At 48.8% G+C, this 25,904-nt stretch overlaps 1 protein-coding gene across 3 annotated transcripts in view; it reads right to left on the bottom strand.

Moving 5' to 3' along the window:
- Window positions 1–3,590: 3,590 nt before the first annotated feature.
- LOC142258615 (interferon-induced very large GTPase 1-like) overlaps window positions 3,591–25,904 on the bottom strand; it is a 64,656-nt gene continuing 42,342 nt past the window's right edge. For all 3 annotated transcript variants that reach the window (XM_075331253.1, XM_075331252.1, XM_075331251.1), the window contains exon 2: window positions 3,591–11,307. In XM_075331253.1, coding sequence (XP_075187368.1) covers window positions 4,079–11,305 — 7,227 coding nt within the window. In that variant the 5' untranslated portion in view covers window positions 11,306–11,307 and the 3' untranslated portion in view covers window positions 3,591–4,078. The remainder of the gene's footprint in view (window positions 11,308–25,904) is intronic.

Genomic DNA, 25,904 nt, shown 5'->3' on the forward strand with positions numbered 1-25,904 from the left:
GAGGGGGGCATACACGTAGCTTACCGTTTCTTGCGGCTTTGGCTTGTTCTTTTTCGCCTTGCTCTTGCCCCCAGGTGCCTCCTCTGGTAGATCATCACCAAGGTGGAAGTTCTGGAGGCACACTGGGGACTCCAGCAGCTTGATCTCCGCCATTAGCGCCCCTCCCTGGCTGCTGTGGTCACTGTCCTCCCCAGAGCCAGCAGGACCGGGACTAGATGGCACTGCCGCCTGTCCCGCAGGAAGCTCGCTGCACGTGGCCTGCGGGTGGCTCTGCAGGCTGCCAGGTGGGGCCTTCTGCTGGTCATCATCATCATCATCATCTACCTGCCTCTCAGGCTGCAGCCCCATCAGCCTCTGCTCTCTGTTATCAGCCATCTGCCTGAACCGGTCCTCACTCATTAGTTTTTCTTTAAACGGTCCACTTTTTTCTCTAATAAATGCTTTTCTCACCTCCAAGTCATTAATTTCCTGCTTTAAGCTGTTAATTTCTGCCAGGAGCTTGGTCTTCCGGGGCCCGGAGGCGGTGGCAGCTTTGGCGCTTGTGCAGCGCAGCTCCTCCCGGAGTCTCCTGATGGTCTTGCTGGCTTCTTCATACTCACGGAGATGATTCATGACCCGGGAGCCATAGGTGGACACAGACTCCCGGGGTCGCTGCGAACCCCATCCCTCCTCAGCGAGGTCGGCCTCACCTCCATGAGTACTCGGCTCTCCTCCGGAAGGACGGCTATCATGCACACTTGCAGGCATTTCCTCCATGCTGGAAGCCTTGCGGCTTCTCGGGGTCTCCACAGACCCGGGGGGAGTAGGAGCCACATTACTGCGACTCCTGGTGAAGGGCCTGACCCCCGAGTCCTCAGATGAGCAGGCCGGTTGCTGGCTTTTCTTGATCCCCGCCGGCCTGGTTCGGGGAACAGAAGCAGGGGTCGTGGCTCCATTGCCCATGCCCAGCAACCCGCTCCCTCCCTGGGGAGGAGAGAGCAGGTCCCTGGTGGAGAGGTCTTCCTTCTCAGGAGCTCAGGAGCACACACCAGGATCAGAAGCGACCACACCTCAATTACCACAGTGAGCAGCAGCTGAGCAGAGCTGCACTCACTATTCTGCTGGTGCAGTCACTGTGTACACACATTACATTGCTGATCCTGAGTTACCTCCTGTATTATACTCCAGAGCTGCACTCACTATTCTGCTGGTGCAGTCACTGTGTACATACATTACTGATCCTGAGTTACCTCTTGTATTATACTCCAGAGCTGCACTCACTATTCTGCTGGTGCAGTCACTGTGTACATACATTACTGATCCTGAGTTACCTCTTGTATTATACTCCAGAGCAGCACTCACTATTCTGCTGGTGCAGTCACTGTGTACATACATTACTGATCCTGAGTTACCTCTTGTATTATACTCCAGAGCAGCACTCACTATTCTGCTGGTGCAGTCACTGTGTACATACATTACTGATCCTGAGTTACCTCTTGTATTATACTCCAGAGCTGCACTCACTATTCTGCTGGTGCAGTCACTGTGTACATACATTACTGATCCTGAGTTACCTCCTGTATTATACTCCAGAGCTGCACTCACTATTCTGCTGGTGCAGTCACTGTGTACATACATTACTGATCCTGAGTTCCCTCCTGTATTATACTCCAGAGCTGCACTCACTATTCTGCTGGTGCAGTCACTGTGTACATACATTACTGATCCCGAGATACCTCCTGTATTATACTCCAGAGCTGCACTCACTATTCTGCTGGTGCAGTCACTGTGTACATACATTACATTACTGATCCTGTATTATACTGCAGAGCTGCACTCACTATTCTGCTGGTGCAGTCACTGTGTGCATACATTACATTACTGATCCTGAGTTACCTCCTGTATTATCCTCCAGAGCTGCACTCACTATTCTGCTGGTGCAGTCACTGTGTACATACATTACTGATCCTGAGTTACCTGCTGTATTATACTCCAGAGCTGCGTTCACCATTCTGCTGTTACTGAACACAATAAGCTTGTGCAGGGACCTCTACTGTCAGCTGTATTGCTATTTTTCAGGGGTGGATGCTTTTCCTCTCCCACAGTAGATGCTGCTTGGTGTAGAGAGAATATAATTCCTGTACAGACACTGAAGCAGCAGGGGATGCTACGTGTGTTGTGTGAATCGATGTGTGCAGAGTATTTCAGCATCAGTTATTTTTTTGTTCCTTTGAAAGAAGATAAATATTTTTTTCGTGCAGAATTTTTATAGAATTTTAATGTATAGACAAAACCATAAGATGCGTGCGGGGAGGGGCTGCACCTTACACATACATGAATGCCCTTAGAAAGAAATCATCCAGTGCGTCCCAGTGACACGTCCGTGCACCTGATGAGGCTGCACTGTGCGGCCCGTGCACACCGCTGTGCGGCAGGAAGGACTCGTGCTCAGGTCTCCTGGCACTTGGTGCCGTTGTTCCAGCAGTGAAGGTCAGCCGCTGCGCAGAGATCCTGCAGGGTTATTCTCTGAATTGCACGGTGAGTGCAGACTTGTCATTAATATACACACAGTCAAACATGAAGGTTTTTTCTTACACCTTTGTGGGTTTTTCCTCTGTATCTGCCCCTCTAGGTATATGGAGCTGAATCGCAGTCTTATTATGCTTCGCCTCGGAGGTATCATCGGGTTAATCTAAGTGTAACATTCATGTTACGCTTCCGTGCACTGTGCGCTCATCTACAGGACCCGGCCTGATGATTTCTGTCTTTTGCCATCTACATCAGTAGAGCTGCAGGGTGGTATAGATAATTGTCAGCTGCAGCTGGTTATAGCAGAGCTCAACTCTCCTGCAATCCTACACAGCAGCAGTCTAGAATTGTGCTTGTTGTCAGCTGTCGTCAGATCAGTTTTATGAAATGGCGCAGGCTGTTCTGTTAATGCATATGTCAGAAGACAGTCCTATTATAGGCAGCAAAAGAGCTTACAATTTCACATCACTGGTCTCTCAGCAGCAGGCAATGCACAAAGCTCAACTAATCTCAGCCCCTGTATACGGTCCCATCCTGGGGTATATCATCTTAGCCCCTCTATACAGAGTCAAATCTTGCAGTACTTTATACAGAGCTCCCTTCTATACCATTTCATCCTTTTCTGTCAACTGTATACAAAGCCCCATCCTGCAGTACATGGTTTCTTTAGGTCCCTCTGTACAAAACCCCATACTTCTCTATAGCTCTCATTACAGCACTTCTGGAGATTCAGAGAAACCAAGGAAAAAATTGTGAAAAAATACCCTGCTGTAACTAAATAAAAGCATAGTGCATATAAACATAGGGTACTTAGTAAACACTGTTTTTGATCAAAAAAAGCATAAAGCTATCCCACCAACGCCAAGGTGTACCCAGTTGGGATAGTACCTACACTCTCTAATATTAAAACCTTACCATGGGTCTAAAATAGGCCTCAATGTGGCTAAGGGCTGAGAGCGACCGGGTCCCAACAGGACACACACAGTCAGGGGGATTCACAGCATGAAATGTCCAGCTCGCTGAGAAGGGGGCCACTCCCTGTTTGTACTGAATACAAAAAAAAAAGAGATTCGTAGCCCCCCTGCAGTATATGTCTCTCTTACCCCTCTATACAGAGCCCCATCCTGTAGGGTTTCTCTATTCTCAGCTCCCTATATAAAGCTGCATCCAGCCCATCCTACAGTACATCTTTCCACTATGCTTTCCTTCCACACTGTAATGAAAGAGGTTTCGCCTTGTCCTGTGACATCGTTCCTCACCGTAGAAGCTCCTTTCTAGACACGTCCCAGTTCCCAGCCCTGGTGACAGCGGAGACTGCGCTGCACATTATCAACCATGAGCACTGAAACTGCTACAGGACCATTCCAATGTAGACTGGAGTGTAAACACAGCTAAGTGCAAAAAAAGCAGATTAAACAAATGAGTTTTATTGGCAAAACTAAATAAATGCGTACATTATTATAAGCCCACGTTGCAATTCTGGGAATAACCCTTTAAGGCTTCCCCACAAGGCATCATTAACATGGCCCCTGTAGGTTCGTCTTTGCTCTGTCATTATATTGGCCTGCACCTACAGTTCTTCTCTCATTTTGGCGATCATTTCCTTCTTGTCCACTTGCGTCCACTGATCCAGGATCGCTCCTCTATTCTTAAATTTAAGCCTATAATCTGCTTCCAGGTTTTGTCTGAAGTGAGACACAAACCACTTCCAGTATGGCTGGAACGAGTTGTCTGGGGTGATGCTCCACTTGGCGTAGTTTGGTCCGATGGTCCGGTAGTTTTTGTATGGGACCTGAGTTGAGTCATCAATCACCAAACAGTTGTTGGAGCTCACAAGGTTAGAACATATTTCTATGACAAACTCATCAGAATTGATCCATGAGATTCCAGTGATGGCCTGAGGGCGGTGAAATGATACGGAATGATCACCATCATGGTTGGCAATCGTATGGGTACAAATTGCTCCACAGAAGGGGCATTGCTCCCAGCATCCACACAGCTGATTGACCAGTATGTCATGAGGTTTGGTCTCAAAGGAGTCAAAAGTGTTTGTATTTAAGACTTTCTTGAAATCCTCTATAATGTCACTCCAAGATGCGCACATGACTTCTTGAATAAACTCGATGTCTTGAATCTCCTGATGTTCGATGTTCTTCAGGTCGGCTCTTGTGAAGATCACATGGTCTTCAATCCTCGTATAGAAGTCATCAAGCCATTCGGACACTTTGCCATTTTTATCTTTCACAGCCCTGGTGGACTTGCCGATGCTTAAGAGTATGAGTTTTTGGAAATGGTCCAGGCTAATGTGTAAGACATCCTTTAGTCTATGAGACTGTCCCTCTATGTAGTAATTGTTAACACTTGTTTCAATGAAGTCTCGAAAAAAAATCTTCGGAAAATGAAGATATTGCCGGTATTTCTCAAAGTCTTCCTGTTCAGCCAGGGAAATCAGGATGTAGGTTTCCAGCCTGGAGCGATTACTGGCGAATGGCGGGTAGTTGCTGGTCATCTCATCCACAATTGCCATCGCCGTCCTTATATACAGAGCAGGTTGCATTGCCTGAAGGATTTTTTTACATAAGAAATCTGCAAATGTCTTAAGCGAAGCGGCTCCTTGACAAGAAATTTCGTAACAATTGAAAAACTCCTCCCGTTTACTCTCCAAGATAACCACAGGGTCATTGGTGAGCTGGAAATCCTTGTGCATCGACTGAAAGATGGGAACGGCCACTCCACAGAAGTGCAGACACACCTCAAAGTTAAACTTCTTGGTTAATGTGAATTTTTTGAATTTCTTTTCATTTATTTGATCGGACACTTCCTGGACGATTTCATAGAAGAATTCCTTTGTGTAGTCCACCTTCTTCCTCTGCTTATCTTCTAAGTATCTGGTTATGACTTGGTTTAGATTCACAAACAATTGCTGAACGCTTGTCTTCTCCGAGTCGCCAAGGGAGGAAAAATAGTACAATTTCTTCATAGTTACATGCTTAGAGTTATCAAAACAGAATGATTTCCACCTTGAGAAGTCAGGTAGCTTCTTGCTCCTAATGCTTTCTTCTCTGTAGTATTCGAACAGGACATCTTCAGCGTGTCTGATGATCTGGGGCTCCTCATGGATGGGAGACGTATTGCTGATCTCTGTAACCCACTTTTGCCACAGGGCATTGAATTGATCTTTCAGCTCGGATTCCTGTAGACCTTGGTCCTTCAGGTCGAGGGCTAGCTGCTTACTCTTCTTGTGGAGTTCTTCTTCGTAGCCCAGCTGCCGCTGATTGACTTGGTTCTGACTGTTTTTGAGCTGTATGTGCTTTGCCGCTTGCCTCTTGGTTTCTTCCACCAGATCCCTCTGTAGACTATCTAACCTGTTTTGAATGTTCGCTTTCCACTGGATCAATATCTCTTTATCCTTATCCTCATTAAAGAAAGCTTCAAACTCGGCCTTGATGGACTCAAACTTTTCCTTTATCTCCATCTCAATACTGCTATGGCTCACAGTGTTAATTTCACCTTTCTGGATTCTGATGTTCAATTTCGCCTGAAGCTCGAGAAAATGTCGTCTCAGCTGCCACGTCTGCCTTCTGTATTCATTTTCAACTTTTCTGTAAGTGGAAATTTCTAAGGTATTTTTAAAACTAAAAACAAAGTTTTCAGTTTTCAGCGCAGTCCATAGGTCGTCTATGCGAACACTAACTGCAGAAATGTCTAAGATGCCCCGGGAGTCTGCTTTTCTGGAGTGCAGTATCATGTCTTTCACTTTCTGTGTGTTCTCGCTATAGTGGGGATTCGGTGGTGCCATCGGTGGATTGCCTTCCCACAAGTGAGAAAAATAATAAATGTGGCGATTCGCATTAAAACTGATGACGTCGCTGAAGCGCTGCACGTGGCACATTTCTTGCTCAGCAGCGAGGGCAGTCATCTTATCCAACTCTGCCTGGAGATTTCTTCGCCCATCTGCATTTTTATCATGTGCGGTTACTTCCCCTACATTTTGGTGCACAAAGAGGCAACTTGTAGAAAGCTTCACCTGCTTCATCCTTAGAAATGCTTGGACGGCTATTTGTAGAATGTCCTTGATCTCGGAAGGATTTTCTCCAAAGACGTTGATCAATGTCATGTTGCCGACGCCAATTACAAAAGTTGCCAATTCATTATCATGATTTATTGTTGATTGATTAGACAGTTCCATGGCTCGGAGACCCTCGGTATCAATAACAAGCAAGTAGTCAAAGCCAAGCTCATCCTTGAATTCCTCAGCAATTTCCATCAGTTGCATAAATGCTCCTCTTGTGCATCGGCCGGCGCTCACACCAAACTGAAGGCCAAACATGGTGTTCAGGAGGGTTGACTTGCCCGAACTTTGGACCCCGAGCACAGAAAGCACAAATATCTTCCGATCTCCTATAATCTTAATGACCTCTTTCAGGACAGCTTTTATCCAGTTGATTGGCACATAGCAAGCATCTCCGTCCATCAGCTCAATGTGGTATCCATAATAAATCATCATATCAGCAGCAATTTTTGGCAGCTCATCAAAACATTCATCTTTATGCTGCAAGTCATGCAAAGCCTCATAAGTTTGTCCAATTTCTCTCAGGATGTGCTCAAGACCAAAGTTACTTGCATTCATTTGTGCTGAAAGAGAATCCAAGTCATCTTGTATTTTTTTTAGCCGATCCTTGTCGTCTGGTTGATCTGATTGCAGCAGCGTCCATGCCCGGTTGTATTCATAGCGGAGCCTCGACATGAGGTCGTAGGAGTGGTCATCTAGGAAGATCTTAAACCACTGCAGAAAGTACTGTTTAGGTGTCATAGGCAGAGACGTCTGTAAAGCAATGAAGTCCTTCATGAACTGATTTTGGCTTGCTTTCTTCAGCTGCTCTTCTCGTACGGAGTTTTTGTCTTTCTCCGTCTGACTGCGGTGATGCTCAATGCTCTGATTCATCTTGTTCTGTAGGTGAGTGAGCTCTCTGTCTTTTTCGCACCACGAGTGCCACAGACGTCCTGATAGAGGTAGCAGCTCCTCCTTGGCTGTTATCAGATCATTTTGTTTCAAGAGGGCCATCATTTCCTTTGCTTTAACTTTGCCCTCCACACAATCCTTACTGTCTTCATCTACGTGGAACCCGCATTGTCTCCCTATTTCTGCACACTTTTCAAGACTGCAACACTGGGGAGATGCGGCCAACAAACGTCTGAGGGAGACGGTTAGTTCATCCAGGACTTTAGCTTCATTCTGGTTTTTTAGACCAATTATGACTTGCTTGCTGTTTGTGTTCACATTTACAGAAGATTCTCTGTCTGGGGAGAGTATTATCAGGGGTTTATTTCTCAAGTTGTCTCCCGGCATTTCACTGCTTGAGTTTGACTTTGAATAAACAATGACATTGACTGAAGATATTTTGTGCAAAAATTCAGATTGTTTCTTATGTTCCAGGACGTCGCCCCTCAAGTTAACAAAAGCTGCACACTGAGGAAATTGGTCTGTGTCCTTCCCACTGGGGCAAAACCAAAAGATTTCTGCCATTCCATCGATCATGACAGGATTCTTGACACTACCTTGGCAGTTCCTGTGGTAGAAGATGTCATGTTTGTGCTTATTTAATAGATTGGTTAAGAGTTGAGATTTAGATAATTGATATGATCCAAACCTGGTGAAGGAAACCATTGGCACATCCACTTGACATATAAATTTCTCTTTAAGTGTTCCTGTTTCAGAGAGGTCAAAGTCTAGAACGCTTTTTTGCACCTGTCTAAATGCCCACAGAGGAAGCTCTATCTCCGAATCATAGGGCCTTGGTACTAGAAAAGGCAGCGCAAACTGGCAGAAGGACAATTTTGTAAAGATGTACTGTCTCATGAAGTCATCTGCACAATGATACATGGCCATCAAGAGATCCATGGGATGTATGGTCTCCTTCCTTTCTGAGATAGTCAGCACCTCTTCCTCAGAACAGAGATTTAGGAAATCGTCAACTGAGCCGAACGTGTTGACCTCGTCTTCGGAGCTGCTGGGATTGTTGGGGTCATTGGTTTCATTGTTGTCATTGTAAGTTAAGTATCTGAATCGATAATCTAATTTCATCAACATCTGCATAAAATGTTTTGGAAGATCTTTCCCATTATCTGGGCTGTTCAGCAAGGATGTGTGGACTACATGAAAGTTTTTTCTTGTCAAACCTTTCGGAAAGTATTGATCAAGCTGCAGACTCTTCATTAGCTTCACAACATCTTGCTTAAAAGTCATTACATTGTGATCGGCAACGCTTGTCGGTTGAGATTCAGCAGTGATACTTTCGTTGGTTGCATGACAAACTTTTTTTATTTCTTCGGCTAGGCTACCCATATTCATGGCTTCATAATCACCTAAATGTAAATGTTTGAGATCCATACTTAAGGCCTGTAAATCACTTAGGTCTTTGTGCTTCTGAAGAACATTGACAATTTCTTGTTCAAGGAGAGACTCTAAACTTTTCACCGTAAGTTGTAAAAGCTTCGCCTTCTGCTCGGTGGATCTGGGGTGCGTTTCATCACCTTCTGTTAGTGCTGCCTCCAATAAGAAAGCTTGAGCTCTGCAGACTCCCACATCTTTGAGAGTGTTATATTCCTTCAACAGATTTTGCATCTCATTAACCATGAAGTTGACCTCAGGCCACCCAAGTCTTTGAAGAAAATAATCTTTTTGGGCTGAGTAGCCTACACAGCTAGCTGCACACACAACAATCATCTCCTCCTCTTTTTGCCCCATGTTTCTCAAGTTTCTTAAAAATGAACTGAAGTAGGAAGTTATACGGACATTGATTTGGACTTGAATGTCTTGGTCTCCGGCCTCAGAGTCATCATCTGAACTGAGCTGTAGGAGATCATTTTTTGCCTTGGATAATAAATTGAAAAATGTAGGAAAATCTGAAATGTTACAAGTCGGTTTATCTTTCTTCTCTGGATATAACCACCTGATTATGGCAGAATAAGAGTTTACATTTTTGTCTGCAGATTCAAGGTTTTGTAGAAGGCATTTTAATAAGGACCGTATGACAGGCTCATCTACCTTCGGGTTCTGTTGGTAGGATTCCATAACCTTCTGGAGGAAACTGTGAAGTGCCTCGTGAGACAGGCAAACGTTTAACCAGACATTATAATTTCCAGTCTTGTCATTAAGATCTTGTCTGAAATCAATCAGTTTCTGCAGCTGTTCCTGTGTCGGCTCGATGGTCCAAGATGGTACTTTAGAGAGGAGTAAATTGGCATCGAACACAGCGGTGGAGATGTTCTCTGCAAGTGGCAAACTCAGTTGTAGGCCGGTGATAGCTACATAAATGTTCTTTAGATCCTTAGACATTTGGTAAACGTCTCTAAAATTCTCTTTGTGCCCATTCAGTAAAATTTCCCAAACTGGAGTAAGGTAAAAGCCTCGGTCTATCACACTCCATGTCTTATTCTTGGATTCCAGTCCGGCCTTCCACTCGCTGAGGGAATCTACAGTCAGTGGTCCTCCAGTTTTAGTCACCGTCAGTTGGACTTCATTTTGAACCTCCTTCTTGTCATTTTTTTTGGAGGACTGACTAGTGTCTGTTTTAGTTATGTCACTGCTGACAGCGGCTGAGAAAATCCCTGAGTAGCTGACACTTACCGATATATCTAGAACCTCCTGAGTTTCTTTTTTTACTTTCTCCAGCATTTCTTTCTTAAATCCCTTGGAAGTAGCTGTCCACCAGAATATGCCTCCAAAGTGAAGAGGCCCCTGATTGGCATGGGAGCCAAACCGACTGAAGAATTTTCCATATTTTTCCATTAATATATTTGTTTTTTCTGCTTCATTACAAAACTCTAAAAGCTCCTCAATTGATTTAAGCTCCTGCAGCGCTGCAGACGAGAGTCGGAGCTGATCCTTCGGTATATAGCAGGAGGCCAGAGGAATGTAGCAGTACTTTGTGGTTGAAATATAGGCATGTTCATTGTGAGTCTCTGTCTTTTGTGTTGACGTGCTGTCTGAACTGTGGCATACACTGCCCTCAGCTTGGATGCCCCAGAAGCCTACTTTAGCTGAGGTAGCAATACTAAAACCCAACTTCTCCATGGATTTATGGAACGTAGTCTCCGCTTCGGAGGATGAGAATTGCTTCTGCTCTAGCACAGGCTTTTGTTGTGGACCGGTGAGAGAAATGTCACTTGGAACGGTGAGAAGATGGTCACGTTTTTGTAGAATATCTTCCCGATTCATTGTGGGGTATATTCCTTCCAGGGAAAGTCCTCCAGAGGCCTGCAGCAGAACATCGGTGTCACATAGGCCTTCACTGCTGGGTGGTCGCGTCTCTTTTACAGTCAGGTCATACTTGTCCATCTTTACCTCCAGAGACTCCATTAAAGGCTGGGAGGGTCTCGTAGTCTTGTCTTTTGACTTCTTCAAGGCTTCTGCTTCCATCTTCACAGTCTTCTTAATATTTTCTTTGGCATTCAGCATCAATTTTTTCACTTCATCCAGTTGTGTTTTCCCTTTTACCTCATTGCTATTTCTTTTTATGACTTCTCCATCTTGGATTTCTTGCAGTGAAGCTTGTGGATTATTTATATTCAGCATCTTTTTGAGGGCTTGTTTTTCCCAAGGAAACTCGGCATACTTCTCTATCTTCTGATAATCTTCAGGACCCAAATATTCCAAACTTTGTGTACTTTCCACCCCCAGGTATTTGCAGAAGAGTGGACTCCATTTTTCATGCTTTAGCCCCACATCTCCCAGTCGTTTGGTGAGGTTGGTGGGCTCTTCATCTCTCCCCTCCATATGCGGAGCCTCGGCCATAGCTGTAAGATACAGAATATCTTGCTTTAGTAGGGCACAGTGACACATGTCCTTACATATTAGATACAATGATGCCATCTACACTGTGTGCAGAATTATTAGGCAAATGAGTATTTTGCTCACATGATACCTTTTATACATGTCGTCCTACTCCAAGCTGTATAGGCTGAGAGCCAACTACCAATTAAGTAAATCAGGTGATGTGCACCTCTGTAATGAGGAGGGGTGCGGTGTAATGACATCAACACCCTATATAAGGGGGGCTTAATTATTAAGCAACTTCCTTTCCTTTGGCAAAATGTGTCAGAAGAGAGATTGGACGGGCTCTGAAAACTCCAAAATTGTGAGATGTCTTGCAGAGGGATGTAGCAGACTTGAAATTGCCAAACTTTTGAAGCGTGATCACCGAACAATCAAGCGTTTAATGGCAAATAGCCAACAGGGTCGCAAGAAGCGTGTTGTGCAAAAAAAGCGCAAAATAACTGCCCATGAATTGAGGAAAATCAAGCGTGAAGCTGCCAAGATGCCATTTGCCAACAGTTTGGCCATATTTCAGAGCTGCAACGTTACTGGAGTATCAGAAAGCACAAGGTGTGCTATACTCAGGGACATGGCCAAGGTAAGGAAGGCTGAAAACCACCACCTCTGACCAAGAAACATAAGATACAACCTCAAGACTGGGACAAGAAATATCTGAAGACTGATTTTTCAAAGGTTTTATGGACTGATGAAATGAGAGTGACTCTTGATGGGCAGATGGATGGGCCCGAGGCTGGATCAGTAAAGGGCAGAGAGCTCCACTCCGACTCAGACGCCAGCAAGGTGGAGGTGGGCACTGGTATGGGCTGGGATCAGCAAAGATCAACTTGTGGGACCTTTTCGGGCTGAGGATGGAGGAAGCTCAACTCCCAGACCTACTGACAGTTTCTGGAAGACAACTTCTTCAAGCGGTGGTACAGGAAGAAGTCGCTATCGTTCAAGAAAAACATGATTTTCATGCAGGACAATGCTCCATCACATGCATCCAACTACTCCATAGCGTGGCTGGCCAGTAAAGGTCTAAAAGATGAAAAATAATGACAAGGCCCCCTTGTTCACCTGATCTGAACCCCATAGAGAACCTGTGGTCCCTCATAAAATGTAAGATCTACAGGGAGGGAAAACAGTCCACCTCTGGGAGCAGTGTCTGGAGGCTGTGGTGTCTGGAGGCTGTGGTGTCTGGAGGCTGTGGTGTCTGGAGGCTGTGATGGCTGCTGCAAGCAATGTAAACAGATCAAGCAATGGCAGAATCTATGGATGGTCGGCTGCTGAGGGTCATCAGAAAGAAAGGGGGCTATATTGGGCACTCATTTTTTTAGGTTTTGTTTTTGCATGTCAGAAATGCTTATTTCTATATGTTGTGCAGTTATATTGGTTACCGGGTGACAATAAACAAGTGATATGGGAATAGATTTGGTTTTTAAGTTTCCTAATAATTCTGCAAAGTAATAGTTACTTGCACAAACAGATCCTCCTAAGAAGCCAAATCTAAAATAAAAAACCTCCAACTGCCAAAAATATTAAGCTTTGATAATTATAAGTCTTTTGGGTGACTGAGAACATAGTTGTTAATCAATAATAAAAAAATCCTCAAAAATACAACTTGCCTAATAATTCTACACGCGGTGAATATAATACCCTGATATTATCATTCATAAATATATTAGAATATGGCAAATCTGCAAGTATTAGGAAAGTGATATTACATTTTACTTTGCTTTATACAATATTTTACCATTTGGTAAAGATTTGACTTATTACTATACTTTTGTCAATAATAATGAACTAAGTAGAAAGAAATATATTTTTGCTATTGTTTATCTAGTGACTTACGTGCGCACAAAAAATGCAGATGTCCATCCGTGTGACATGTACGGGAAAAAACGCATGACACTGAAATTAATAGTTTATGTATTAAAGAAAGATGTGCAATGATGAATAGAGAAATAGATGATAGATACATGATATATAGCTATGGCATATAGATGATACAGCTATTAACCAAACAAATAAATAATGAATGAAAAGAAATAAACCGCATGGGGTCCCCGCTATTTTTGATAATCAGCCCAGACAAAGCAGACAGCTGGGGGCTGGTATTAACAGGCTGTGATGGTCTATGGTTATTGGGCCTTCCCAGTCTAAAAACAGCAGCTCGCAGCCTCCCCGCAAATGACACATCAATTAGATGCGTCACTTTACCCGACTGTTCCCGGAACGGTGGCAGTCGGGGTAATGGTTTTGATGTCAGCTGTGTAATGTCAGCTGGCATCAAGGCCCCGGGTTAGTAGTGGAGACACTATCTCTATCAGACACCCCCATTACTAACTCAGTAAGTAAAAAGAAAAAACAAAACAAAACAAAAACACACAGTTTATTTGAAAATGCAGTCCCCAACTTTTTCCCTGGTTCACCAATTTATTAAAAAGAAAAAAAAAACAAAAAACATGCAGGTCCGTCGTAGTCCGGAGAATCAGACATAGTCCACTAAAATAACCATTAAAAACATAAACAGGGAGTAAAAATAAACAAGACACTGTTCCTCATTCACCAATTTATTTGAAAACAAAGTTCCCCGGTCCGACATAGTCCAGTGGTTCCTACCACATTCCTCAATTTCATAGAGGCTATCTAGCCGCAGAGCGAGGCTCCATAGACATTGAGCAGCAGCCACTTTCGGCCCATGCTGTACTCCGGGAGACCCGGCGACTCTGATGAGTGGCGACATCAGGAATGTTACTGTTCTTCAGAGTCGTCGGATCTACCGGAGTACAGCATGAGCCGAGACTGTCTGCTGCTCAAAGTCTATGGAGCCTCCTTCTGTGTCTCCATAGCTTTTGATGTATGCAATCGAGGAACATTGTGGGAACCGCTAGACTAGGTCGGATGTGGGAACTTTGCTTTCGAATAAATTGGTGACTGAGGGACGGTGTCTTGTTTCTGTTTCTCTCTTTTTAGCTCTTTCTTCTTTCTTTGCCTGGACTACATTGAAATCCTTGGATATGGTGGACCTGCATGGGTTTTTCTTTTTTTTTAATACATTGGCGAACAAGGGAAAAAGTTGGGTATTGTTTTTTCAAATAAACTTTTTTTTTGCTTATGTTTTTTTCTTTTACTTACTGGGTAAGTAATGGGGGTATCTGACAGCCAGGTAAAGCACCAGAATTGGAGCATGTTATGGATGCGCCACTCCTTGGGCGGCTTTGGGCAGCTATTTTTAGGTTGGGAAGGGCACATAACCATAGACCAGAGGATGGGATCAGAGGGCTCTGAGGATGGAGGCCGGAGAAGGGTGTGGTGGTGGAGAAGTATGGGAGCAAAGAGGTCTAAGGATGGAGGCCGGAGAAGGGTGTGGTGGTGGAGAAGTATGGGAGCAGAGAGGTCTGAGGATGGAGGCCGGAGAAGGGTGTGGTGGTGGCGAAGTATGGGAGCAGAGAGGTCTGAGGATGGAGGCCGGAGAAGGGTGTGGTGGTGGCGAAGTATGGGAGCAGAGAGGTCTGAGGATGGAGGCCGGAGAAGGGTGTGGTGGTGGAGAAGTATGGGAGCAGAGATGTCTAAGGATGGAGGCCGGTGAAGGGTGTGGTGGTGGAGAAGTATGGGAGCAGAGAGGTCTGAGGATGGAGGCCGGAGAAGGGTGTGGTGGTGGAGAAGTATGGGAGCAGAGAGGTCTGAGGATGGAGGCCGGAGAAGGGTGTGATGGTGGAGAAGTATGGGAGCAGAGGGGTCTGAGGATGGAGGCCGGAGAAGGGTGTGGTGGTGGAGAAGTATGGGAGCAGAGAGGTCTGAGGATGGAGGCCGGAGAAGGGTGTGGTGGTGGAGAAGTATGGGAGCAGAGAGGTCTGAGGATGGAGGCCGGAGAAGGGTGTGGTGGTGGAGAAGTATGGGAGCAGAGGGGTCTGAGGATGGAGGCCGGAGAAGGGTGTGGTGGTGGAGAAGTATGGGAGCAGAGAGGTCTGAGGATGGAGGCCGGAGAAGGGTGTGGTGGTGGAGAAGTATGGGAGCAGAGGGGTCTAAGGATGGAGGCCGGAGAAGGGTGTGGTGGTGGAGAAGTATGGGAGCAGAGGGGTCTGACGATGGAGGCCGGAGAAGGGTGTGGTGGTGGAGAAGTATGGGAGCAGAGAGGTCTGAGGATGGAGGCCGGAGAAGGGTGTGGTGGTGGAGAAGTATGGGAGCAGAGGGGTCTGAGGATGGAGGCCGGAGAAGGGTGTGGTGGTGGAGAAGTATGGGAGCAGAGGGGTCTGAGGATGGAAGCAGGGGAATGTCGTGGTGGTGGAGGATGGCAGCAGAGGGTTCTAAAAGAGGAGGTGGGTGGCTCACATCACTTGGAGTGGCGGCGTTTGGTTCCTCTCTGATGTACCTCGGCCATTTCTCAACGAGGGTTAATTATCAAACTGAGCACAACTCCCTTTTCCATCTGGACATTATTCCCCCAATTTTCTTATACTGTGGCTGGTTTCCCCCTGGTGGTGGAGCAGCAAGTGATGGACGCTGTCACGAACCACCGGGGGGGGTCACTCAGAAATCCCCCGCGCTGGCTACCAGTACGTCACAATCGGGGGGTAACAAGTGGGGGTCAACCCTCCTTTATACCTCCCGACCGACAGACAGAGCACGTGGCGCGCTCTCTAGCGCCCCTCTTATAGTCAGGCCAATTATGGAATTGCCCGACAATAAGCAAGGAGGCCGCTATACTACTTATGCCGATTATTGAAGGGTCCCCGGTGAGAGTAGGGTATATATTCCCCCGACCTCCGCGGGCGGAATATATAAAATCTCCCCGAATCTCACTGGCCTCCCCACAATAATCCTTGGCACAACTCGCTGCCACCAACCGATTTACGGTAACTATTAGCCGAACACACAGACGTGGGATTCAAGATCGAGATAACAGAACAGCCCAAGATTAATTATATAATTTAATCGGCCGAAGCCACACTAGAAACTACAATATATACAATAGGAGATCTACAGAATATACATAGGTCAGAGTACAGTTACAATCAAAGCATGGTTTACAAACAGGCATACACAGTTCCAGCAGTTACCTTGTGCGTCTGGCCAGAGGGGGGCGCCGTGGACCAGATTTCCAGGATCTCTCTCACAGGTCTTCCCTGACCAGACCCCCGAGCAAAAGAACACTGGGAAATGGCCGAAGTAGGGTTATCAACCTGGGCAAATCCAGGTCCCCTCTTACCTTACTGACCTCACAGGGAAGCACTGCCACTCCCCCTGCATTGAGTCAGAGTAATATCCCAGAAGGGGCTATTACCTGCAACTCCGGACTGGGAGGTCCGATCGGGATGGTTCTGGTGCCATCAGATCCGCCCGGGTCCCCTCTGCATTTTGAGTCCAAGCACGACTCATTTACCGGACTCCCACTAGCAGTTCTCTATATCTCGCCGCCCCAGGGTGCCATATAGACGTCGAGGATATGCACAGATTCGGCTTGAAGTCCCGATTCTAACGATGTAGGAGGTGTATGGCTGAGACGCACGGTAATATCATAACTGGGTATGATATTACGGAGCCAGCAGTATGCTCTCCTGCGGGGACTAGCTACTTTTGGTTTTGCTAGGTCCCTGCCCACTCTCTTTGATGAGTGGACACAGCTCCCAGGGGGTCTTCCTCTCTCTGTTTTTTAGAGGCCTGAGAGAACAAGCAATCTCCATATCAGAGGAGATGGCTGTTGGAGGTGTAAGTGGGACTTCACACCTTTCCAGATGCTGGCATCTGAGAAGTACCTCAGTGTGTGAAGGGACAAGGGAGGGAGTTGCCCTCAGGGGGGTGATGAGAGAAATGATGACTGGACATCATCATTCCTCTTAATATCCCAGGATTTCCCTCACACCTCCCCCCTTTTGAGGGCGCTAGGGGGCAGCACACTCCGGTGTTCCCCCGTGCGCCCGTCCGCGACCTCTCCTTGTCGGGACAGCCCGTCTGCGTTACCGTGGTCACGGCCCCTTTTGTGGCGAATGGTGAAGTGGTATTGCTGGAGCGCAAAGGCTCCATCGCAACAACCTCCCATTTGTCCCAGAGACGGTGTGTAACCAGCTGAGGGAATTGTGGTCCGTCTCCACGATGAAGTGGCGCCCGTATAGATAGGGTTGCACACGCTGCAGAGCCCACACTATGGCCAGGCATTCCTTTTCCATCGTGGAATAGGCCACCTCCCTCGGTAACAGCTTCCTGCTCAGGTACAAGACTGGGTGCTCTTGGCTCGCAGAGTCCACCTGGCTGAGCACCGCACCGAGGCCGAAGTCACTGGCATCGGTCTGTACTACAAACGGCTGCGTGAAGTCGGCTGCCTGTAGCACGGGCGGGCTGAACAGGGCGTCCTTTAGGGCCCGGAAAGCTGTCTCGCAGTCCATTGTCCAATCGACTGCAGAGGGCAGCTTCTTCTTGGTGAGGTCCGTCAAGGGCTTTGGCAGGCTACTATAGCGTGGAACAAACCTCCTATAGTACCCGGCGGTCCCCAAGAAGGACATCACCTGCTTCTTGGTCCTGGGGGTGGGCCAGGATGCGATGGCCTCCACTTTCTCAGGCTCGGGCATCAGTGTTCTCCCGCCTACCCGGTGACCGAGGTACTGGACCTCGCTCATGGCCAGCTGACACTTTCCCGGCTTGATGGTCAAACCTGCCTGGTGGATCCGCCTGAGCACCTGTGCTAGATGCTCTAGGTGGTCCTCCCAGGTGGGACTGAAGACGGCAATGTCATCCAGGTACGCGGCCGTGTACCCTTCAAGTCCCGTGAGCAGGGTGTTGACCATCCGCTGGAAAGTGGCAGGGGCATTCCTCATCCCAAATGGCATCACCGTGGACTCGTACAGTCCAAATGGGGTAATAAAGGCAGAGCGTTCCCTGGCCTTGCGAGTCAGGGGGATCTGCCAATATCCCCGGCTCAGATCCATGATGGTCAGGTACTGAGCCCCGGCCAACTGATCGAGCAGGTCATCGATGCTTGGCATTGGGTACGCATCGGCAACCGTGACAGCATTGAGCCCCCTGTAGTCCACGCAGAACCGAGTGGTTCGGTCCTTTTTAGGGACGAGGACTACAGGCGAGGCCAAAGCGCTGTTGGATGCCTGGATCACCCCCAGCTTCAGCATCTCGTCAATCTCCTGGCGCATGTGTCGCTGCACCTCCAGGGAGACCCGATATGCTGAACGCCGGATCGGGGGATGATCCCCAGTGTCCACGTGATGGACAGCCAAGTCAGTCTTTCCGGGCTGGTTGGTAAACAACCCCCGGAAGGGGTGTAGGGTGGCCCACAGCTGGGACCGTTGGTCCTCCAAGAGCTGGTGGCCAACCTCCACATCCTCAATGGATCCGCCTGCCCTAACCTGGGCTAGCATATCCAAGAGGGTTTCCGCTTCTCCCTCCTCGGGCAGGTTGCACACGGGGAGCGCACACGCCTCCCGCTCATGATGTGCCTTCATCATGTTCACATGGAAGGGCTTCCGCCTTCCACGAGCAGGGTCCAGGGTGACCAGGTACGTCACAGGGTTGAGCTGCTGGTACACGAGGTATGGGCCTTCCCAGGCTGCCTGAAGCTTGTCCTGTGGTACGGGGACCAGTACCCACACCTTTTGACCCACTTGGTAGGTCCTCTCACAAGCGTTCTGGTCATACCAACGCTTCTGATCGGCCTGGGCTTGAGCCATATTGTCGTGTACCAGTTGCGTCAAGGCCTGCATTTTGTCCCGGAAGCGCATGACATACTCGATAACCGACACTCCAGGGGTGGCCAAATCCCCTTCCCAAGCCTCTTTCACCAGAGCCAGGGGGCCCCGCACACGTCGCCCGTACAGGAGCTCAAATGGTGAGAATCCCGTTGAGGCCTGTGGAACCTCCCGGTAAGCAAATAACAGGTGAGGGAGATACAGCTCCCAGTCACGCCCATGGGAGTCGACCAACATCTTAAGCATCTGCTTTAAGGTGCCATTGAACAGCTCACACAGGCCATTAGTCTGTGGATGGTACGGGCTGGCCACCAGATGTCGCACCTGGACTTGCTTACAGAGGGCCTCCATCAGCTGGGACATGAATTGGGTCCCCCGGTCAGTGAGCATTTCCTGGGGAAAACCCACTCGGGAGAAAATCTCCAGCAATGCGGTGGCCACCTTGTCAGCCCGAATGGACGACAAGGCCACTGCTTCTGGGTACCGGGTGGCATAGTCCACTACCGTCAGTATGAAGCGTTTCCCGGAGCTACTGGGGATGGCCAGCGGGCCGACCAGATCCACAGCCACCCTCCTGAAAGGCTCATCGATGATGGGCAGAGATACCAGTGGGGCTTTGGGGTGTGGCCCCGCCTTCCCCACTCTCTGACAGGTTTCACACGAACGGCAGTAGGCAGCCACATCGGCCCCCATTTTTGGCCAGTATAAATGCTGGTTTAACCTGGCCTTGGTCTTAGAGATCCCTAGGTGTCCGGCCATCGGAATCTCATGTGCGATCCGCAACAACTCCGTCCGGAACGGATAGGGTACCACCAACTGTCGGTCCCTGGGCCACGCCTCCGGTGAACCCTGCTGGACCGTGACCCGGTACAGCCGTCCTTGGTCCCAGACCACTCGCTCCGGGTCCGAGTCCGAGGGAGGCTGTGCCGCCTGCTCCTTAAGAGCTTTCAGGCTGTCGTCAGCTTCTAACGCTGCCTGAAACCCCTGACTAGATGTGGCCAGAATCGACGAGACTGTCACATCTTCGGTCAGTACCCCGGGACCTGTGTCCTGGCCTCCGCCTGACTCGGCTGCCACTTGGTCAGAAGGGGAAGAGCCATCGGACCTCCGGGAGGCCCCTTGGGTTCCAGCACTCCCACTGCGGGTGACAGCGGCCACAGCCGCTGCGACCGTGGGTCGTGCCTGCTCCTCCTCCGTTCCTGACCAAGTCGCCGGTTCAGGCAGACCTACCTGGCTTCCTGACACCCCGGTTGTGGGGGAACCATGCACCGAGATCTTACCTGGGAGCACTTCCGCTCCGGGCCCGGCCCCAATCTCACCTGCCAGAACCCCGCTGTGAAATCTCTGGGGACCCCACATTTGCTGTGGTAGCCCCCACCCCACACACTGGTCCTCCCCCTGCAGCACCCTGCTCTCTGCTTATCCCTGCAGAGGGCAACAGATCCCAGCTCACTGGCTGATTACTTGTAGAGGCAATGTCACACCTTTCTCTGACCCCCTCCCTTGTCACAGCTGCAGCTGCGTGTGTGTCTATGCAAGCAGAAATATCAGAGTTCACTCCCTCCTCCCTTACATCATTCATAGAGAACACATTAACATTGTCCGGAGGCATGTCAGTACTGGCTGAAGGTTCAGCCCTTGGGGGGGGGCCCAAACTGGGAGGTTATCTGCCCCAAATCTGTCCCAAGTAGCACGTTTGCAGGGATCCGATCAGTTACCCCCACCTCCCTCACCCCTCGTCCTGCGACCCAGTCCATATAAACGCTGGCGATGGGCAGCGCCGGGTCAATGCCTCCAATTCCGGAGACAGCGAGGGTTTTTCCGGGTACCAAGTCTTGGGGGGACACCATCTCAGGCCGCACCAGAGTCACCTCCGAGGCGCTGTCTCGCAGTCCCATGGTCAGACTGGCCGACGGTGACAGGTTGGAAGCTGTCCAGGGACCTACCACCACCCCCACCCACACAATACACCTTGGGCGGCCCTGGGACGGGGACGGAGCCGGGGCCTTGGGACGCTGAGGGCACATGGCCTTGAAATGTCCAGGTTGGTTGCACTGGTGGCACCGTCTTGGTTCTGCCACGGGCCTGGAGAGGGGAGTTGAGGGGGACACCCCCTGCAGTCTAGGGGCAGGTGGGGCAGTCGCAGAATTCATCTTACCCCCTCTCCAGGTGCTACTGGTGGCCGCTCTCCTGGCCTCAGGGGCCCGATTGTTGGTGTAGTCATCAGCCAGGGCAGCTGTAGGCGTGGACCCCTTTGGCTTCTGGTCTCGGATGAACTGGCGGAGATCCTCAGGGCAGTTCCACAAGAGTTGCTCTGTGATGACCAAGTCTAGGATCTCTGGTCCGGTGGAAAGCTGCAGGCCTTGGGTCCAGTGGTCGGCAGCTCGGGCAAGTGCCCGCCGGTGGTCAGCCCAGGAGTCCTTTGGTCCCTTCTGCAGGGTCCGGAACTTCTTGCGGTAGGACTCCGGAGTGAGCTTGTACTGTTGGATCAGGGCCCGCTTGATGGTGTCGTAGCCCTGATCTGCCTCAGTAGGCAAGTCCCCAAGGATTTCCAGGGCCTTACCCCTTAAACGGGGGGTCAGGTATTTGGCCCACTGGTCCTTGTCCAGATGGTGCTGCAAGCAAGTCCGTTCAAAAGCAGTCAGGAAAGAGTCCAAGTCTCCATCCTTCTCCAGCACGGGAAAGTCCTCAACACGGACCTTTGGTGTCTTGAAGGTCACGTGTGGCTGATGAGGGCTGGAGCTTGGCTAGATGTAGCTGGTGGTCACGGTCTGCCTGTCGCTCTTGCTCTTCACGCGCTGCCTGCCGCTCCGCAGCCTCAGCCTCACATGCTGCCCTGCGCTCTGCAGCCTCACGTTCTGCCCTGCGCTCTCGCTCCGCAGCCTCACGCTCTGCCTTGCGCTCTGCCATGAGTTCCTTGTAGCCCTCCCGGTCTCCAGCCTGGAGTAGGGCCATAGCCATTTGAAGAAGGCTATCCGAGCCTGCCCGGCTCGGTGGAATGGCATGTGGTGATCTGCGGCCCGCTGCGGAGCCTGGTGATTCACTGTCCATTGCAGAGCGGAGGGCTGGCATCTGGCTCGTTGAGGACCCTTGGGTGAGCTGCTCCTCATCTTGTCCATAATTGCCAGGTTGTGCGCTGTCCTCTGCAGAACGGTTCTCTGGCGTCGGGCTCCTGGAGGACTCGTGGTCAACCTCCTCATTGTTGTCCACAGCACCGTCCTCCCTCTCTTCGGCTCCTGCCTTAGCATTGCCAGTTGCATAGCTCTGCTCCTGGTGCCATCAGCCATTCTTGCAGACTTTGGTCACTGACACAGAACTGCCACCTGATGCACCCACACACCGCACAGTATCTGCACTCTGACACTCTAGTGTTGGTCTGGTCTGAAGACCCCAGCAGCCACAGCTGCTGCAGGCAGTCTTTAGTGTCTGGGAGTATGGGTCTCACACTCACACACACTATTATCTCGATCCCACCGCTATGCCACCAATATGTCACGAAACACCGGGGGGGGTCACTCAGAAATCCCCCACGCTGGCCACCAATGTCACGATCGGGGGGTAACAAGTGGGGGTCACCCCTCCTTTATACCTCCCGACCGACAGACAGAGCACGTGACGCGCTCTCTAGCGCCCCTCTTATAGTCAGGCCAATTATGGAATTGCCCGACAATAAGCAAGGAGGCCGCTATACTACTTATGCCGATTATTGAAGGGTCCCCGGTGAGAGTAGGGTATATATTCCCCCGACCTCCGCGGGCGGAATATATAAAATCTCCCCGAATCTCACTGGCCTCCCCACAATAATCCTTGGCACAACTCGCTGCCACCAACCGATTTACGGTAACTATTAGCCGAACACACAGACGTGGGATTCAAGATCGAGATAACAGAACAACCCAAGATTAATTATATATTTTAATCGGCCGAAGCCACACTAGAAACTACAATATATACAATAGGGAATCTACAGAATATACATAGGTCAGAGTACAGTTACAATCAAAGCATGGTTTACAAACAGGCATACACAGTTCCAGCAGTTACCTTGTGCGTCTGGCCACAGGGGGGTGCCGTGGACCAGGTTTCCAGGATCTCTCTCACAGGTCTTCCCTGACCAGACCCCCGAGCAAAAGAACACTGGGAAATGGCCGAAGTAGGGTTATCAACCTGGGCAAATCCAGGTCCCCTCCTACCTTAGTGACCTCACAGGGAAGCACTGCCACTCCCACTGCATTGAGTCAGAGTAATATCCCAGAAGGGGCTATTACCTGCAACTCCGGACTGGGAGGTCCGATCGGGATGGTTCTGGTGCCATCAGATCCGCCCGGGTCCCCTCTGCATTTTGAGTCCAAGCACGACTCATTTACCGGACTCCCACTAGCAGTTCTCTATATCTCGCCGCCCCAGGGTGCCATATAGACGTCGAGGATATGCACAGATTCGGCTTGAAGTCCCGATTCTAACGATGTAGGAGGTGTATGGCTGAGACGCACGGTAATATCATAATTGGGTATGATATTACGGAGCCAGCAGTATGCTCTCCTGCGGGGACTAGCTACTTTTGGTTTTGCTAGGTCCCTGCCCACTCTCTTTGATGAGTGGACACAGCTCCCAGGGGGTCTTCCTCTCTCTGTGTTTTAGAGGCCTGAGAGAACAAGCAATCTCCATATCAGAGGAGATGGCTGTTGGAGGTGTAAGTGGGACTTCACACCTTTCCAGATGCTGGCATCTGAGAAGTACCTCAGTGTGTGAAGGGACAAGGGAGGGGGGTTGCCCTCAGGGGGGTGATGAGAGAAATGATGACTGGACATCATCATTCCTCTTAATATCCCAGGATTTCCCTCACAGACGCTCTTTTGGGTTTGTAGTCCTGTATTACCCTGTATTTTGGTCTTGGATTGACATTATTTTATTCTTGTATTCTGGAGTGATGGCTGCCCTGACCTATACAGACGTCCTCCAGTCATCACACTCCACTCTCCAGGCCGTCATTATTATTTATCTATTTACAGGGTCGCTTTTTATGGGCTGCTTTACCTTTATTTTTTATGATTCTTATGTGCGATGACGTCGCCCCGCGATGTGCTGATGACGTCGCCCCGCGATGTGCTGATGACGTCGCCCCGCGATGTGCTGATGACGTCGCCCCGCGATGTGCTGATGACGTCGCCACGCGATGTGCTGATGACATCGCCACGCGATGTGCTGATGATGTCGCCACACGATGTGCTGATGACGTCGCCACGCGATGTGCTGATGACGTCGCCACGTGATGTGCTGATGACGTCGCCACGTTATGTGATGATGATGTCGTCCCGTGATGGGTGATGATGATGTCACTCTGTGATGGGCGATGATGTTGGGTCACATTATACTTTTCTGTCATTGCGTCTTTTTAAAGTATGTATACAGTATAATCTGTCAGTCAACACAGAGCATGTATTAATACACCCATGACTAATACAGTTAGGTCCAGAAATCTTTGGCCAGTGACAAAATGTCCGCGAGTTGGGCTCTGCATGCCACCACATTGGATTTGAAATGAAACCTCTACAACAGAATTCAAGTGCAGATTGTAACGATTAATTTGAAGGTTTGAACAGAAATATCTGATAGAAATTGTAGGAATTGTCACATTTCTTTACAAACACTCCACATTTTAGGAGGTCAAAAGTAATTGGACAAATAAACCAAACCCAAAAAAAATATTTTTATTTTCAATATTTTGTTGCGAATCCTTTGGAGGCAATCACTGCCTTAAGTCTGGAACCCATGGACATCACCAAACGCTGGGTTTCCTCCTTCTTAATGCTTTGCCAGGCCTTTACAGCCGCAGCCTTCAAGTCTTGCTTGTTTGTGGGTCTTTCCGTCTTAAGTCTGGATTTGAGCAAGTGAAATGCATGCTCAATTGGGTTAAGATCTGGTGATTGACTTGGCCATTGCAGAATGTTCCACTTTTTTGCACTCATGAACTCCTGGGTAGCTTTGGCTGTATGCTTGGGGTCATTGTCCATCTGTACTATGAAGCGCCGTCCGACCAACTTTGCGGCATTTGGCTGAATCTGGGCTGACAGTATATCCCGGTACACTTCAGAATTCATCCGGCTACTCTTGTCTGCTGTTATGTCATCAATAAACACAAGTGACCCAGTGCCATTGAAAGCCATGCATGCCCATGCCATCACGTTGCCTCCACCATGTTTTACAGAGGATGTGGTGTGCCTTGGATCATGTGCCGTTCCCTTTCTTCTCCAAACTTTTTTCTTCCCATCATTCTGATACAGGTTGATCTTTGTCTCATCTGTCCATAGAATACTTTTCCAGAACTGAGCTGGCTTCATGAGGTGTTTTTCAGCAAATGTAACTCTGGCCTGTCTATTTTTGGAATTGATGAATGGTTTGCATCTAGATGTGAACCCTTTGTATTTACTTTCATGGAGTCTTCTCTTTACTGGTGACTTAGAGACAGATACACCTACTTCACTGAGAGTGTTCTGGACTTCAGTTGATGTTGTGAACGGGTTCTTCTTCACCAAAGAAAGTATGCGGCGATCATCCACCACTTTTGTCATCCGTGGACGCCCAGGCCTTTTTGAGTTCCCAAGCTCACCAGTCAATTCCTTTTTTCTCAGAATGTACCCGACTGTTGATTTTGCTACTCCAAGCATGTCTGCTATCTCTCTGATGGATTTTTTCTTTTTTTTCAGCCTCAGGATGTTCTGCTTCACCTCAATTGAGAGTTCCTTAGACCGCATGTTGTCTGGTCACAGCAACAGCTTCCAAATGCAAAACCACACACCTGTAATCAACCCCAGACCTTTTAACTACTTCATTGATTACAGGTTAACGAGGGAGACGCCTTCAGAGTTAATTGCAGCCCT

Source organism: Anomaloglossus baeobatrachus, chromosome 12, assembly GCF_048569485.1.
Source record: "Anomaloglossus baeobatrachus isolate aAnoBae1 chromosome 12, aAnoBae1.hap1, whole genome shotgun sequence".
Taxonomy (NCBI): Eukaryota; Metazoa; Chordata; class Amphibia; order Anura; family Aromobatidae; genus Anomaloglossus; species Anomaloglossus baeobatrachus.